The sequence below is a fragment of the Neophocaena asiaeorientalis genome, unplaced genomic scaffold (genome assembly GCF_003031525.2).
Source record: "Neophocaena asiaeorientalis asiaeorientalis breed wild unplaced genomic scaffold, Neophocaena_asiaeorientalis_V1.1 scaffold124, whole genome shotgun sequence".
Taxonomy (NCBI): Eukaryota; Metazoa; Chordata; class Mammalia; order Artiodactyla; family Phocoenidae; genus Neophocaena; species Neophocaena asiaeorientalis.
The window spans coordinates 2319260-2335782 of NW_020174135.1; the positions used below are offsets into that span (position 1 = coordinate 2319260).

General features: G+C 49.1%; 1 protein-coding gene across 9 annotated transcripts in view; it reads right to left on the reverse strand.

Annotated features, from left to right (window-relative positions):
- Window positions 1-16523, reverse strand: part of ZNF236 (zinc finger protein 236) — a 105145-nt gene that overhangs the window by 29283 nt on the left and 59339 nt on the right. For 7 of the 9 annotated variants that reach the window (XM_024754805.1, XM_024754812.1, XM_024754807.1 and 4 more), the window contains 9 exons: window positions 13494-13635; window positions 12586-12846; window positions 9333-9577; window positions 8498-8599; window positions 7836-7987; window positions 5654-5757; window positions 4164-4315; window positions 3197-3409; window positions 1318-1600 (listed from right to left, as the gene is read on the reverse strand). In XM_024754805.1, the coding sequence (XP_024610573.1) occupies window positions 1318-1600; window positions 3197-3409; window positions 4164-4315; window positions 5654-5757; window positions 7836-7987; window positions 8498-8599; window positions 9333-9577; window positions 12586-12846; window positions 13494-13635 (1654 nt within the window). The remainder of the gene's footprint in view (window positions 1-1317; window positions 1601-3196; window positions 3410-4163; window positions 4316-5653; window positions 5758-7835; window positions 7988-8497; window positions 8600-9332; window positions 9578-12585; window positions 12847-13493; window positions 13636-16523) is intronic. The other 2 variants (XM_024754809.1, XM_024754808.1) reach the window with 2 other exon arrangements.

Sequence of the window (16523 nt, forward strand, 5' to 3'; positions counted from 1 at the left end):
AAATGAAGGACGGAGGAGAAGGCAGGCCGGCTACCAGGCCACAGCAGGCTTCTCGTTTCCAGGGGCACCTGCCGCCTCGTCCCCTCACGGGGGTGCAGGGTCAGCAGTCCCGTCTCCGGGGCGCACCTCCGGGCCCGGCTGGCTGCTCGTCAGCACCACCCGCCGGACACGCGCTGCAGGCCTTCTCAGCGGCGCGACGATGCCCACGGGGCTGCCCAGCACGACGCCCTCGTCCGCGATTCGCACCCCTGCCTCCCGCTGGGGCCCTGCCCCACCCCGCACCCAGCGTGCTGCTCCCTTGAGGCCACTGCCCGGTCCTCTTCGTAGCTGAGGGTTCCAGCGTCTCACTCCCGGCCTCGGAGTCATGCTGTCATCTTCTTAGCTCGTTCCTCCTCCCCACCCGCCGGGACACGCCGCCATCTCGGCTCCATGCCCAAGCTTGGCCCGGCCTTGCCCACTGCCCCTCGCCCGTCTACCCGTCCCTCTCTCACTGGCACGTGCCCCTTCCCGCCCGGCAGGAATACAAGGGCAGGGGTTACTGGCTGCACTCACGCAAGAAGCACTTCCAGCCTAGCAGCTTCTGGGCAGCCTGTCTGCCCTCCTGTCACATGCAGGCCTCTGTGCGACAGAGAGGGACAGGAAGACGCCTCTTTGGTTTTCTGAAGCAGCCGGCTCTCTTATTACCTGTCTTGAAATCCTGACAGCTCCTCCCTTCAATCACCCTCTACCTTTTACCCAGCAGTTCCACCTCCTGAAGCAAAAGACGAGCGCCGCCCCCCGGCCCCACCCCGTAAACGAAAATCCTCCGAATGTTTTAAGAGAGTGCTGTACTTCGGCCTTCTTTCCTGGAGCCCGTCTGTCAGCTGCCCTCCGCCACTCTGCCAGACCGCACGTCAATCACCACCTCGCGGCTGACGTGGACTCGACCCCCAGCGCTCGGGCCACCTCCCCGTGTGACGGAGCCTCGCGCCATACAGACCGGTCGCCCTGTGGGGCGGGCAGGAACCCGCTGCTGTTCTGTGTGCCTGCAAGGCTGGGCTCAGCGCCGCATCTTCCTCAGGAAATGATTTTTAATTCTCTTTTACTGCGCCCACCGTCACACAGAAATAAGCACAAGCACCCACAGAGCAAGCAAACTTCTAGCTAACGTGCGCAACGAGCTCGCAAGGAAGCCTCCAAACGCACACGGGCCTGCAACCATGACTCAAGAAAGGAAGGAGCCACTCAAAGGGCGCCAGGTTCAGACACCGCGGCACGGGTTGCAGAGGAGCGCGCAGACCGCACGTCCACCCCCGGGGCCGCGGGCTTGCACCGCACCTGACCAGGTCGCTGGGCTTCTTGAAGCTCTTGGGGCAGTAGGAGCAGCAGTTGGCGTGCTTGGGTTCGGCCTCCAGCTCTGCCTGCCTGTCCTTCATCTCGCTGATGCGGTCCTTCTCGGCGGCCGACTGCACCAGCACCTGCTCTGAGACAGTGGCACTTTCCTGCGGCCGAATCTTGGCCAACTGCGCCGTCTCCTCCTCTGTGAAGGTGATGACCTCGGGACGAGCCTTTCTAGACACATTTCTTTCAGAACTGTCTTCCTCTTCCTCCAGACCCATCTCTAAACAAAATGTAGGAAAAAGGATCAAATCCTAATAAAAAACTAAATGTAACAGAACAACTAAAACTAAACATTTAACTGAAATATGTAAGGTTAAAATTAGCAACTCAATGAGGCTATATTTGGGATGGTAAAAGTTTTTTCCCACCATTGTCTATTGAGAAGCTGGTCAGGGTGGAAAGGCCACGCCTCGGGGGAGGGCTCACTGCCAAGGGCAGACGCCATGGCTGACGGTCTCCGCAAGCCCTGCCAGCAGGCTGGCAGTGGGCTCTGAAAGGGTCAGTGTCCGCACGAGTCAACAGTACTCATACACACAGACGTTCATTTATCAACACGGACACAAAGTGAATTAGCGTTAAGAAGACGAGCAGCCCGAAGGAAGAGACCAAACTGGTAACTAGCCAACAGCTGCCAATTAAAAAGACTTACTGAAAGGAAAGAAAACACTTAAACAATATGTATGTTTAAGTATTCTCTCAGTGAAAGGTAAGGATTTAGTTACATCCATTAAAAAAAAAGAATAAGCTGCTGTTAAAATGTAACTGAGAAGGAAAAAAAGGTGTGGCTGGGGACAGGGGGACTTTATTATTGCAGATGGCTAAAAAATGTTTTTAAAAAACAGTAGAGACACTAAATAGCAAAACGGACGGCGGTCAGAGGCAAAACAGTGAACTAAAAACTGACGGATGGCCCTCTAAGTCGCGCCCCCATCTCAGCACGCTCACTCCGCCAGCATCAACGGTGTGAGGTGCACGGTGCCGGCTGCAGCACAGACAGGAGCCCAGGCCCCAGGACCCCGTGTAAACTACCGACAGCGTAACTCACACTGCACATGGAACAAGGGCGTTTAAAAAATTTAAAACGCTGTGCACTGGCGCCCTGTGTCAGAATCTATGCAAGGTGCACGTTCTGTCACCGTAATTTCACTCTGGAACTTGCTAAAAAGAAATCATCTCATAGGTACAAAAAGTATAGGCACAAAATAATCCTCCTGGGATTACTATACTTGGTGTGGGAACTGGGCCCATCAGCTCGTCTACCGTTTAAGTTAGCTCCATGGTATCTCGTGTCGATCAGATGAGAATGTGCGTGGTGAATAAGCACAGCGCCGAGGGTTAAAGCCCCCTGACCGCCAGCTCTTCCTGTTACACTACAGCACTGGGCAGCCACTGGGCATCCAGCAACAGGAAACCGTGTAATGAAACACAACGGAATTCCGTGCAGTCGTTAGAACTGATGTACACCCGTGCTAATACCAAATTCGCCTGTAATGAACACCCATGGACGACAACACTGCATGTAACGTGCTTTCCTATCAGGGAATTCAGGTCCACCTATGCGTGCGTACATGCATGCGTGGGCGACAGCCTGCCCTGTGCGGGGACGCTGGTATTCTGGTGCCTGGTGACCAGTGAGGTGAGAAGTTTTCCTCCTTGTGCCTCCCCGAATCTTTCTTTCAAAGAGCAAATTATGATTGCTTTCATAATCAGAAAATGAAACAAGTTAATATACTGGTACAAATCACCTCTGAAATGAGTTAATCACTAAGTTTCAGCATCGGCTGATGATAAACCCAAATCAACAAAGGGACCACACCTCCTCCTTCTGCCTCTCCCGGTGCTGACCCAGCCGAGGGGACTGTCTGGTGCCTCTTCATGTGCTTTTTACAATGGACTGTGGTTCGGAAGCCCTGCTCGCAAAACGGACACTTGTAGGGCTTCATGCTCATGTGCGTGGCCGTGTGCCTGGTGAGGCTGCCGTTGGTTGTGAAGGAAGCGTTGCAGACGCTGCAGCTGAACGCCTTTTCTCCTGCGACAGCAGAGACGGGGTCAGAACACGTTCGTTACCTGAAAACCGCACGCGATCAAAGCAAAGATGCGCTCAGCAAGCTGCAAGACCGAGGAGCGTGTACTCGCTGCGGTCCCCAAGTTTTAGGGATTGAGGGTCCTTCAAGAAGGTTATTTTAAGAAGACGGACGGTCATAATGAAGCAGACAGATCATACTAAGCCCTGCCAAGATGTGAAATCATTGCTGGTGGACGAGGAAAATGGCGCGGCCACTCTGGAAAGGCCACTCTGGTTTGGTAAACCCCAAGGTTTAAACAGTTATCGTATGACCAAGCAAGTCCACTCCTAAACAGAGAAGCGAAAACTTGCATCCACACAGAAACGCACAAAACGTTCACAGCAAGATTATTCCTGAGAGCCAGAAACCGGCAACACCTCAGCTGTCCAACAGCTGATGAGCGGACAAGCAGAACGTGGTCTCTCCACACAGTGGACTACTGTTTGGCTATAAAATAAGTGTGACACATGCTACAGCGTGGGTGGACCTTGAACACGTGCTGAGTGAGGGAAGCCAGTGACAAAAGGCACCGTGTCGTATGGTTCCGTTTACAGGAAGAGCCCGGAACAGGCAAATCCGCACAGACAGGAAACAGGTCAGTGGTTGCCTGGGGCTGGGGGCCCTGAGGGGTGTGATGAAAATGCGCTAGAATTCATATGCTCTAGAATCACGTATGGTTTTCCGCGTGTTTACGTCCAGTGCGAGGCAGACAATGACCTGTGTGTGTCTTCTCGTGGGACTTGAGGACCCCAGAGGAAACGAAGCCACGTCCACAGAGCTTGCACTTGTAGGGCTTCTCCCCGGTGTGTGACCGCACGTGCTGCTTCAAGTGGCTGGATTTCTTAAAGCCTTTGTTGCAATAGTCACATCTATACACACAACACAGACCACGTTAATTCACAGCATGATCACAATTGCAACACCTGAGAAGGGAAGAAAAGCAAACACTCTTCACCAACAATCAGTAAACAATCAGGCATAACTGTTACAGAAACCAGGTATGCTCTCCAACACTTAAAACACTGAAATACCAGCAAGAAAAACTTGTTAGATCAAATTCTGCTCAGACTGTACCCTTAAACATATTTTATTATTTCAAAGTTAGTAAAACCTATAGCAATTCTCCAGGAGAAATAAAATTTGAGTAACTACAAACTGTTCCTTTAAACGTAACAGGGAATTCATTATGCGCTATTTTCTTTACCAAGTCATAAGATGCTGCGAGCCCTTCCGCTGCATGAGGGTCAGAATCACCTGACTCTAGACACTTGGAAATGTCAGTTCGTATACTCTTTAGTTGATAAAATACTTTACCAAACAGATGCTACTAGAGCTATTTTGAATAATATATAAATATGTAGTGTTATTTTCCTCTCAGTTGTTATGAAATATATTAAAATTAAGGATGAAACAATTATAAATTTCAAAATTCCTATTCACATATTATTAAAAAATGTTTTAAAATTCTGAAAGCTTATTCCATTTTATTTCCCTATTTTTTCCATTTCCAGGTTTTAATCTGTGATAGGAAGGTACACAGAGCACACAGCTCGGCACACAGCAGCAAGTTCTTAATAAGTGTTGAATGAACGAATGGGGAATGAATGAATGGCCAGAAGTCCAGGAATGCCCAAGCAGATGTCACAAAGGAATCACAAGAAAACATTACACTAATCTCACTTAAAAATACCCGTGCAAGATCCCAAATTAAGCATTAACAAACAAATACTTGTTGAATAAAGGGAAGTGTGACTTAAGTATCAGGAGGTTATATATAAAACACAAAGAGCCGTGGACAAAAAGGCACGACATAAATTCAAGTTATTTCTGAAAACACGGTAACAGCGGCCTAGAGTGGGGACAGGAAGCTACAGCAGAGTAGTTTATGGGTACAGGCTGCTGCGTCCAAACCCTGCCCATGTCACTTATTAGCTGTAGAAGCTTTAGCAAGTGAGTCTCTTTTGTCTCAGATACTTTCTTTATAAAATGGGGGTGACGACAGGCCCTGTTTCCCAGAGCTTTTATGAAGCTTCAGGAACGGTGCAGGTGGGCACTGGGTGCAGCAGGACGGGCTGCTGCACCCGGAGGAGCGTGCATACCTGTAGGAGCATGCGTACCCGGAGGAGCGTGCGTACCCGAAGGAGCGTGCGTACCCGGAGGAGCGTGCGTACCTGGAGGAGCATGCGTACCTGTAGGAGCGTGCGTACCTGTAGGAGCGCCGGCTCTGCTCCTCGCTGTCGTCCAGGAACGGGGGACGTGGCGCCTGCAGCTCCAGCTCCTGCTGGGATGACTCCTGAATCAAACGACTTGTCTAAAACATAGTAGAAGCACAGAGCAGACTGCTTGAGCATCTATGAATGAATACAAACACCTAACAACTAAGGATAAGAACACTCATAAATGTGGATTTAAAAGGGAGAAACCCCAATTAGGTCGTTGCAATCATTTGGGCCAAATTAATAACAAAAATCATCTATATCAATTTTAATGAAGAAATACTTATTTTATTTTCCATTAACTTGCTTTAATCTTTCCTTTTTTTTTTTTTGCAGTACGCGGGCCTCTCACTGTTGTGGCCTCTCCCATTGAGGAACACAGGCTCCGGACGCGTAGGCTCAGCGGCCATGGCTCACGGGCCCAGCCGCTCCGCGGCATGCGGGATCTTCCCGGACCGGGGCACGAACCCGTGTCCCCTGCATCGGCAGGCGGACTCTCAACCACTGCGCCACCAGGGAAGCCCAATCTTTCTGTCTTTTTTATGTCTATTAAGAGACTACTCTTTCATCTGCTCTATTCTTACTGAGAGTGAACAAAACGCCCTGCTTTCTTAAAATACTAAGTCCCCTCACTTGTCACAAAATCACAGGGGGAGAAAGCATATTCCCAGCCCAGGAGCAGCAGGCCTGGAGACAGCAGCCCCTTAACTCAACACCTTCCGGCCACAGGTGGTGCAGCCCAGGGACTGGGCAAAGATCTGCAGGAAACACCCATGTTCAGTGGACAGAGCACAGGCTGACCTTCAGGACGTGGGGGACAGGCGCAGGAGAGGCCAGAACAGTGGAGAACCTGCCTGCGTGCACGCGTTTCCCCTGGCTTCCAGGACCCGCGCCAAAAATCCACGAGTGAGCGGGTGTGCAGTCTTGCTCAGAGGGCTGAGTGAAGGCAAGCCACAGAGACGCATGCCCCCCACCACCCAGATTCAGCGCCTACTGTCAATTACGCAGCTTCGAGCTGGGAAAACGTACTCTGAAAATTTCACTGGAGGGTCCAGGTCCTCCACTTGGCAAAAGTTACCCACAGGGTCTTTTAAAGAGAGAAAATAAGGACTTCCCTGGTGGCGCAGTGGTTAAAAATTCTGCCTGCCAATGCAGGAACACGGGTTCGAGCCCTGGTCCAGGAAGATCGCACATGCCGCGGAACAACTAAGCCCTGTGTGCCACAACTACTGAGCCTGTGCCCTAGAGGCCGCGAGCCACAACTACTGAAGCCCGCGCACCTAGAGCCCGTGCTCCGCAACAAGAGAAGCCACCGCCATGAGAAGCCCGCACACCGCAACCAAGAGTAGCCCCCACTCGCCACCACCAGAGAAAGCCTGTGCACAGCAACGAGGACCCAATGCAGCCCCCCCCCAAAATTAAAAAGTAAATATTAAAAAAAAGAGAGAGAGGGCTTCCCTGGTGGCGCAGTGGTTGAGAGTCCGCCTGCTGATGCAGGGAACACAGGTTCTTGCCTAAGTCTGGGAAGATCCCACATGCCGCGGAGCGGCTAGGCCTGTGAGCCATGGCCGCTAGGCCTGCGCGTCCGGAGCCTGTGCTCCGCCATGCAAGAGGCCACAACAGTGAGAGGCCCGCGTACCGCAAAAGAAAAGAGAGAGAGAGAAAACAATTGATTTGCCAATCATTTTCACCACTACTGAAAGATTTCCAAAAATGGCAAAATCAATACCAAAACAAAAACTTAAATGCCTCCAACTTGACTAAGAGACGAAAATTTTAAATGATGCATTTAAATATGTATCTTTAGTATGTCAGCCTTCATTATATTTTCATTCTAACATGTTTCTTTAAGAGTCCACATATTAAAATGCTTTGGTTTTCTCGCTAAAGCAAGGCAATATCCTTCAGATGTTACTGAAGTCAGTTACACTCTCCTGACTTTCCTGACTTTTAACAGAAAAGGTAAAGCCACATCATGGGAATGAAATCTTACAACAAAAATGTTTTAAGGAAATAGAAGCCCTATACGATAAACACTGAGGTTTCCACAGCTGATGCAGCAAGCTTAAAGTTGCAGCAAGTTAACATGCCCTCTTAAGTAAGCAAATTTTAAATAATCACAGTGAAGGATAAGACAGAATCTGCTCAGTGATGAGACCCCTGCAATACTCACTACATTGATCGTATCAGAGCTAGGCACGGGAAGTAAGTTCTGCTGATGGAAGCTCGTGGACAGGGCTTGAGACTCCAGTGTGCTAGAATCTTGTAACTGTTGGACCGGTGGAAACTGAGTCTGTTGATTGTATGTATCAGTCACTGTAAAACCTGAAATAAATTAGAAGACGTGAGTTCTAAAAAAAATACTAAAGTTACACACACCCACACAAAACCAAAAAGGTTGGTTTTACAAATAAAGGTATTTAAAGGAACATGTCTACTTTCTGAACGGGAATCAGGATCATTAGTTTTTATCAGCAGGCTCTAAAGTGATCTGCTCACAGGCAAGAGGCTACGCTCAGCTCCCATCCTTGCAGGGCAGGCTGACACACCAGCCACAAATAAGTCCCAGTTTCTACTCAATTACCTTTCCTTGGCTAGAGACCAGGTGTAGAATGGTCATTAAAGTCCCTTTCTGGAAAATCTGAACAGACTACAAAATAGCGTATGCGCGCCTGTGTACACACACGCACACGCTACCCACGCAAGACGTTATCTGGTCCGATAACTGGTCATAAATTTCAGAAGAGCACTACAAGAAACACTCAAGCTTGCTGTAAAGTTAACCCCAACCAGGCGCAGCTCACTGGAGAGCCCCGGGTAAGGCCCACCACTGACCCTGTGACAGACCCGCTGGCTCGAAGGGCTGCGGCGGGGGAGCCTGCTCCTCGTACTGGCCCACGTGCCCTTCCAGAGTGTGCTGCGGGACCACAAGCCTGTCTGAAGACAAGAAGCACAGACGAGGGCGGAAAATTCGTAAACACGGAAGCTGCTTCACATCTATCAACCTGTCCAAAAGGATGCTTCGGTGAGTTTCCAAAAAGCAGCCTCCTTGTTTGGAAAAGACAGTAGGAAGACAATTCATACAGAGGGTACAAACTTACATATGTTGGCTAAAAAGTACAAAACCCTGCTCACAGACCAAATACTTCTTGGGACGCCCATAAAGTAAATAGCAAGCTGACCGGCCAACCGTTCGTCAGGCCCGCAGGGGGCCGGAAGCCTGAGCCGACTCTGTCACTGAGCTCACTGCACCCCCCCCCCCCCCCCCCCCCCCCCCCTCCTCCCCCTGACCCTGTGCCCACACTCGCCCACTCCTCCTCTGAGCAGCGCGCTGGCTGAGGGGCCTCAGCTCCCGCAGCCAGCGGCACCCAGTCCACGGCCTCACACTGGGAAGTCCGGGAGCCACGCACCAGGACACGCGTCATCACACAGATGGGCACTCAGTGGAAACCAAAGACTCTCTCGCGGTAGGCTCAGGGGTGAAAGTGGGTGACAAGCAGCACATATCGGAAGGTGCCATTTCTACCATTCTAAATGCACCGCAGACTCTCTCACGCTCAGACACACGGCACAAACTGCGCTTTAAAAGGTCAAGGACGAGAGGGCCAGCGGGGACTGGAGTACAAAGGGCTGCAAAACTCCTGAGAGTTAAAAGCTCTGAACCGCTCACCTTCATCTGCTTCCAAAGGCTGACCCGCCATCTGCTGGCCGAGCCCCGCCTCCACGCCGGCGGGCGGCCCCAGGTCCAGCACGGCCCCGGGGTTGTCGGCCACGGCCTCGGCCGTCGGCTGCAGCGCGGTGTTCTCAATCTCCACCTGCCCCTGGGTGGGCACGTGCATGCCCTGCTGGTCCACGGCGCCGTCATCTATCGGGCAGGCCTGCTGGTGCTGCCGGAGCTGCTGGGCAAGCTCAAATCTTCAAAAAATGGACAACAGTCCGCAGCGTCAGCTGCTGTCAAACACCGCGGGCACGCGAGGTGCGATTTGTTCAGTGACAGTTTTCATTTTAAACTGTTTCACTTTGAAGTCGCGGCGGCAATCCAGTTGAGAGTTAAACACTACAAATAATCTGAAAGAAAACCCCCGTGCCCTCATCTCTAAGCGCTTTCACAGACTATAGGGGCCGGAAGGCAACAAGGATTTTTCAAAGTCTGAATGATACAAAAGATGCCACTTTTCAAAGCTAAACTCTCCCAAATCAAATTCTGTGATGAGCTGAGGTGTTCAAAACAAGAACTGCATGAGAGGAGGCAGCGCCTTGACAGACTGCTTTCAGTGTTACACACACAACGTGGGAGAGACGGGACCGTCCTGCAACCTGCCAGGCTGTGCGCGGCTCACTGACCAGTGGGCCACAGGCGGCAGAACCTGGACCACGAGGCATGTGGCTGTGATGGTTTTCTGCAAAATCATGATTCCTGTTAATATTACTTTTACGTGTACAAAGCATAGCTGGCATGTTATCATCAAGGCCAACCATTTCTCTTTCAAAGAGAAAAATGAACAATGAATTCAGTGAATGAATCAAAAACACTGGGGAAAAAACAAACAAAAACCCAGGTCAAACAATGATCTGATTAACAGGCTGTACAGTATCTCAGCCATGAAGGGGCTACTCCAGTCAGACTCACACAAGCTCTACCGGACGCTGGATGCCAGAATCACGTGAATCTGCTGATTCAGAATTCCATTCTGAGTTCCAAACAAAGTCCTTCCTCTTCATTTTCTGACATCAAAAACAGTCACTTGGGCTTCCCTGGTGGCGCAGTGGTTGGGAGTCCACCTGCCGATGCAGGGGACGCGGGTTCGTGCCCCGGTCCGGGAAGATCCCACATGCCGCGGAGCGGCTGGGTCTGTGAGCCACGACCGCTGAACCTGTGCGTCTGGAGCCTGTGCTCCGCAACGGGAGAGGCCACAGCAGTGAGAGGCCCGCGTAACGCCAAAAAAAAAAAACTACTTTTACTGAGGAGGGGGGGAACAAAAACGTACTGAAAAGCAGCAAAGGTAAGAACACGCACTGTCGCACCTCCACCACAGGGTGACTGTACAGTGGTGCCATGGGTTCACGGGGTCGTCTCCACCACCCTGAAGGAGAGGAAACGTGCCCTCTGTTGTGACTGGTGGAGCCTTGTTTTCTGTTTGTTTGCCTGGGTGTTTTCACAACTCTTACTACAGCGACTTTTTATTTTTACCGTAAGTGTATATGGCATTTTAGGAATTCCCAAGACTTCAAACAAAGGGATCAAACAACTGGAGCTGCTGCCTGCTCGCAGGCAGGTTCACAGCACACGCCATCTATAAGATAAACCCCCAACTCTGCAATGACAGACCTACCCGTCCTTACGCTGCCACCTGAAAGCCACGCACACTCTCCCCTGGCGTAACCATGGCACGTGTCCCTCAGCAGAACCCTGGACAAGCAGTGGCCAAAGCAACACTCCACTGACAGAAATGACCCGGCTAAAAACAGCTGACCCTCTTCCCGGAAATTACAGCACTGGCCTCTGAGCCTGTAAACTGTACTCCCGACACCACCACAAAAGCACACTGTGAAGGCCGGGCGTCTTGCAGAGAGGCGCCATTCACCAGGCTCTGCGCAAGCTGTGGCCGCGCCCCATTTCTCTTGGCAGGGGGGCAGCAGTGCACGCTCTGAGCGTCTCCGCCCCCATGAACTCCCCAGCCCCTGAAAGCGTGTGAAGCACAGAGCTTCCTCCATAAAATGCAGCCAAGTATAACTGGATATATAATTGGCAAGAGTCCCCTAACTGACACCACCAATCTCATATTCCCTAGATGGTCTCGAGAAGCACTTAAACTCCTCGGCTACATGATCAACCGTACCAAAATCGAGGAGAGTCAATTCTGTCAAGTGTGCTTCGGCATCCAGAGGGATGAAACCAGAACACCATTTCTCCGAGTTACCTTATTCTATCAGTTGGGAGTTCTGTTTGGTAGGTGATACCTGGACAGAGACATCCGGGTTAAAATACGGCTCAAAGGTAAACATTCTAGGGCAGAAGGCTAATATTCTTTCCTGGTAAGCCTGGTAACTCTTGTTCTCAAAGCCTCCTAGGAGGTGGTCGTGGTCAGCTTGTCCATGCTTTCCGTTACAATACAGAATTCTGTGGCTTCACAGAAGCACCAGTGAATAAGCTCCAGACACAGTCAGAAATGCGTCTCTGTAAGGGCTCGTTGGGTCCCCTCCACTTACAGATGAGGCAGCCCTCTAAGCAAGCAAAAATCTAAGTTAGGGCTTCCCTGGTGGCGCAGTGATTGAGAGTCCGCCTGCCGATGCAGGGGTCGCGGGTCCGTGCCCCGGTCCGGGAGGATCCCACGTGCCGCGGAGCGGCTGGGCCCGTGAGCCATGGCCACTGAGCCTGCGCATACGGAGCCTGTGCTCCGCAACGGGAGAGGCCACAACAGTGAGAGGCCCGCGTACCGCAAAAAAAAAAAAAAAAAAAAAAAAAAATCTAAGTTAGCTTTAATGATGGATTTATGTGTTAGCTAAAACATATTTTTTTTCTGTCAACAACCTACAATAATTACCGTTCAGATAACACTAATGATATGCCTAGAGGTCCCAGAGTTGACCAAGATTTCCTTTTTTGAAACCTTCATTACCTCATTATAGTAGACACTATCTAGCATTTTATCTACTACTGATTATCAGTTTTAAGAGAGTTTAGAAAGCATTTAGGCCAACACTGACTACTTCAACACTACATTAAAAATAAAAATGATGTGCTTCAGTCTATGGTTCTCAACAGGTCATTAAACACTGATACAGAAGTTTCTTTAGCTCATACACCTCCTGCTACAAGTAATAATAAAGGGAACAAAGACAACTATTTCTTCAAAACGCTCCCCACCATCATCTGGGAATTATAAGGATTGTTAAAAAGTGACCATCAGAATTATACCTACCTATGGGTTTTCATGTGCTTTTTGCAATTTAGTGAGGTCTTAAATGTTTTCTGGCAATAGGGACACATATAGGGACGAAGGTCGTTATGGATGCCCATATGTCGCCGTAAGCTACCACCAGTAGTGAAAGCTCCATTACATATCAGACACTTGAAAGATTTAAGTCCAGTGTGCGTTCGGACGTGTGCTTTGAGCACTCCTGCAGAAACAAAGCCTCTTCCACACTGAGAACATTTAAAAGGCTTTTCACCTGTATGTGATCTAAAAAGAATAAAAATGGTAATGAATAAGCGTCTCACGCTTTCACACTGCTTTCTAATTTAGAACGCACTCTAGTAATCATCTCACTTGGCCACCCCTTTTCTGAGCTCAGCAGCAGAGAGACTCAGCTCTCACGTCCCCACAACGGGACCTGAGACTCAGCGCTCAGGTGGCTCATCTGAAGTCCGGGGCTCGCATACAACCGACACAAAACCAGACCCCACATCCTCTTCTACGTTCTGTCCTCTTCTCATGACCCCTCACTGTCTCTCGTGATCAGGTTTCTATCAATACTTCCTCTTCACTGTTGCTAGCACCAAGAATTAACCTGATGAATACACCCGAGAAACTGTGAAAGAGCATGATCCTCACGAAACATACCAAATATTTCTCTGACATGTCCCAGAGACTGCAAATACTGAAATATAATAGGAGCGTAAATAAAATTCAGTGGCGGTTTGTGGGTAAAACATTTTGGTCAAGACACTGAAGCCTGAAAATATCAATTATCAGTAAATATTCTGGGGTCAAAAGTGACATTTGAAGTAACAAAAGCTAACACCACCATTCTTAGTATTTCCACAAGCCACCGGATCACTAAATCAGGGTAACTATAAATTTCCATCTCTGAATCTACATTGCCTTACCTGATGTGTTGTTTAAGATGGCAAGACTTTTTATAGGCGCGCTGACAGTAAAAACACTTGTGCGGTCGATCTGCTTCATTCACAAAGTCACTATGAAAATAACTCTGAAAAAGCTGGTTTCTTGGAATGGGCTGGATAAGACCTACAAACCAAAAGAAAATCAGGAATAATTCACTGTCAGTGCTACAAAGAGATGTCAAAAGGCATCTGCTTTACCCAGAAGATAAACAATCTGAGGAGCCAGATTCCAGTGCTGAGACTGATCGCTACGTTGATTGCGTTAGGGACTCACTATTTAAAGAACACCTATCAGGAAACGCTTAGAGAGTTAATCTAAGATAGATATTCTTTTCAACATAAGGAACATTTATATTGTCACAATTACTTCTCCTTGTTCTAGAGCCAATTTTTCACAGATTTCTACATTTAACTTTCTATATGAGCATCTGTTGGCATGCAATTTATATAAGTACATCAACATTTAGGTTAATCAGAGTTTTTAAGTCCCTTATTTGTTCAGTATGAAGACTGTACCCTAGGTACTATAACAAACTCAGACAGAAATGATTCCAACATGATCTTTTGTTCTAAGAAAGTCAGGGTTTTCACAGAAATTTTATTAAAAGAAAATCTGTAAACAGCAAAATTACAACCTTAAATATTTCAGGTTTTACGTACTTTCAGTGAATAAAGAATGCCCTTAGGTTGACCGTGTAATAAGTATGTCTTGATCAAGCAACTGAATTATTTATGAAATTCAGAACAAACACACACCTGAACCCTCTGAATTACTTAATGTTTACCTGGAACGAGAGGAAGACGTACACTGTCAGTTCTACCGGGGCTGTTTGCTTCTCCTCTCTCCCAGACAATGCAGCTATCAGCCAAGACTCTGGACTGGCCACACTCCCCGCTCCCTCAGCTGTGCCACTCACTTCCATGCGATGATTACCAACAGGCGCCTCCTAACACACTGCTGTCCAGACTGTCCCTAACAGTGCGGGTTACAGCTCAATCCTGTCCCCTAAAACCTGCTTGTTCCTCCCAACTCTCCTAGTTGTACGTAAGGAACCCCATCCGCCTAGTCATGCGGGGGCCAGGGATTCCAGACTTCTGGAGCCGCTCATCAAGTTTGCCATTTGCCAGTCCTGGAGATCCCATTTTTCAGTGTTCTTAAACTTGTTTCCTCGTTTCTACTTCCACTGCTATTTCTATTTCGCTTCGCTCGCATGTGAGACTTAACTGAATGGACCTGCACTTCCCGATGCTGCACGAGCGCTCATCTACTTTTCAAGGAGAATTCAGAACCTCCCTTGTGGGACTTCCCTGGCGGTCCAGTGGTTAAGACTCTGCCCTCCCAAGGCAGGGGGCGCAGGATTGATCCCGGCTAGGGAGTTAAGACCCCACATGCTGTGTGACACGGCCAAAAAATAAAAAAAATAACAGAACCTCCCTTGTGATTGATGTGTGTACAATCCACAGGGCACACACTCGAAGAGCTGCCAAACCTTCTCCCATTTCACAAGGATTCAGGACTGGGGAGATGCATGGGGACCACGCAAAGCCCTGCCCTCCTGGCAGCTCCAGCATCGCTCTACCCTTCACGGCATCGCCCTGCTTTTTCCCAGCAACTCCTCTCTCGCGCTCAAGAAGAGAAAACTTCAGTCCCTCAGTCCACCCCACCACCTTCCCCAGGACACACGCGCTAAGTCTGCTGCAGACAGGCTGACACGCCTGGCGCTCACAGGCAAGATGGCCGTCCAAGGGCCGATTCCCAAACCCAGACGCACGTTCACTCTTCTGCGTGGCTCTGTGTCAGACACGCACCTAGACCAGCCTCCTGAATGTTCTGCTCTGCCTTCCCGTGTCACCAGCAGAAGAATGTCCCTGGCACAGTGCGCTGGGACCCGAACGGCAATTTGCTCAACCACCTCCCGTGGTCTGCCACCGAGAACGGGGCCACCGCGACCACCAGGCTCGGCCTCCTGGCCCCGGTCCCCACCTCTCTCCACACCCACCGCCAGCTCCTACCCAGGCAGCTTCATGCTGTGATTCTTAACGAGCCTCACTTTCCCACCTCCACACGCTGACTCATTTCTGTCCCAGCACTTGTCACTGCTGGTTCTGTTTTCTCTTTCCCCACTCCCTGCGCTATAGCTTCTGGAGCCTGGGGCCTGCCCCATGGTCATAGATGTAGCCCTGAGCCAAAGAGCACTGGCCAAGTAGGACACGTAGATACGATCGAATATACTAATGATCCTGTTCTCAGTGTTTACAAAATCCGAGAAAGAAAGGAAGGAAAGAAGCACGCACAAATTCCAACCAAGATCGTTGATTCACAGTCTGACACTCAACCTTTATTGGACATCTACTTTCAGGGAATCATGTTAGATTCTATGAAGAGAACAGAAAACTGAAGTGAGTATTTTCCAAACTGGCAGCCTAAAAGGGTGGCTCCTCTGGTCACTGCGAAGCTTGTGAAACTGTGAACCTCAAATGCTCTGCAAGGAAGGTCCACAGGCAACACATAATAGCAACTGTTAGGCACAGTTCCCTGGTATCTTATGCAAACAGGTTCAGTAACTATTAGCATAAAGTACCACTTAATTAAAACTGTAAGCTCCAAGTAATATTTGATAAGCCATTTTCTTGTTCATTGCTGAACTTAACGGAATGAGTGATTTCTAAGAAAAACACCAATAAAAAAATTTAAAACTCTCCTCCCGCAATTAAATTGGGCTGTACAAACGTGAGACATTAATTCTATAGACTTCATCAGACAAGATATACATTAAAAAGCAACACAGGAAAGTGAAATAATTTAAAGCAATTATTTATATAAATTGTATAAATTCGTGAAAGTAGGTAAAGTAAATGAAATTCACAAGGTAATTTTTAAAAAGTAAAAAGCCCTCCTATAGTCGTCTTGTATCTGTTTCATAGGGAAAAAAATAAGATATTCACAAATAAGGAAACAAAGTATTGCTTTTGCCATTTCCCACATCAAAAAAAAAAAAAAAAAAAAAAAAA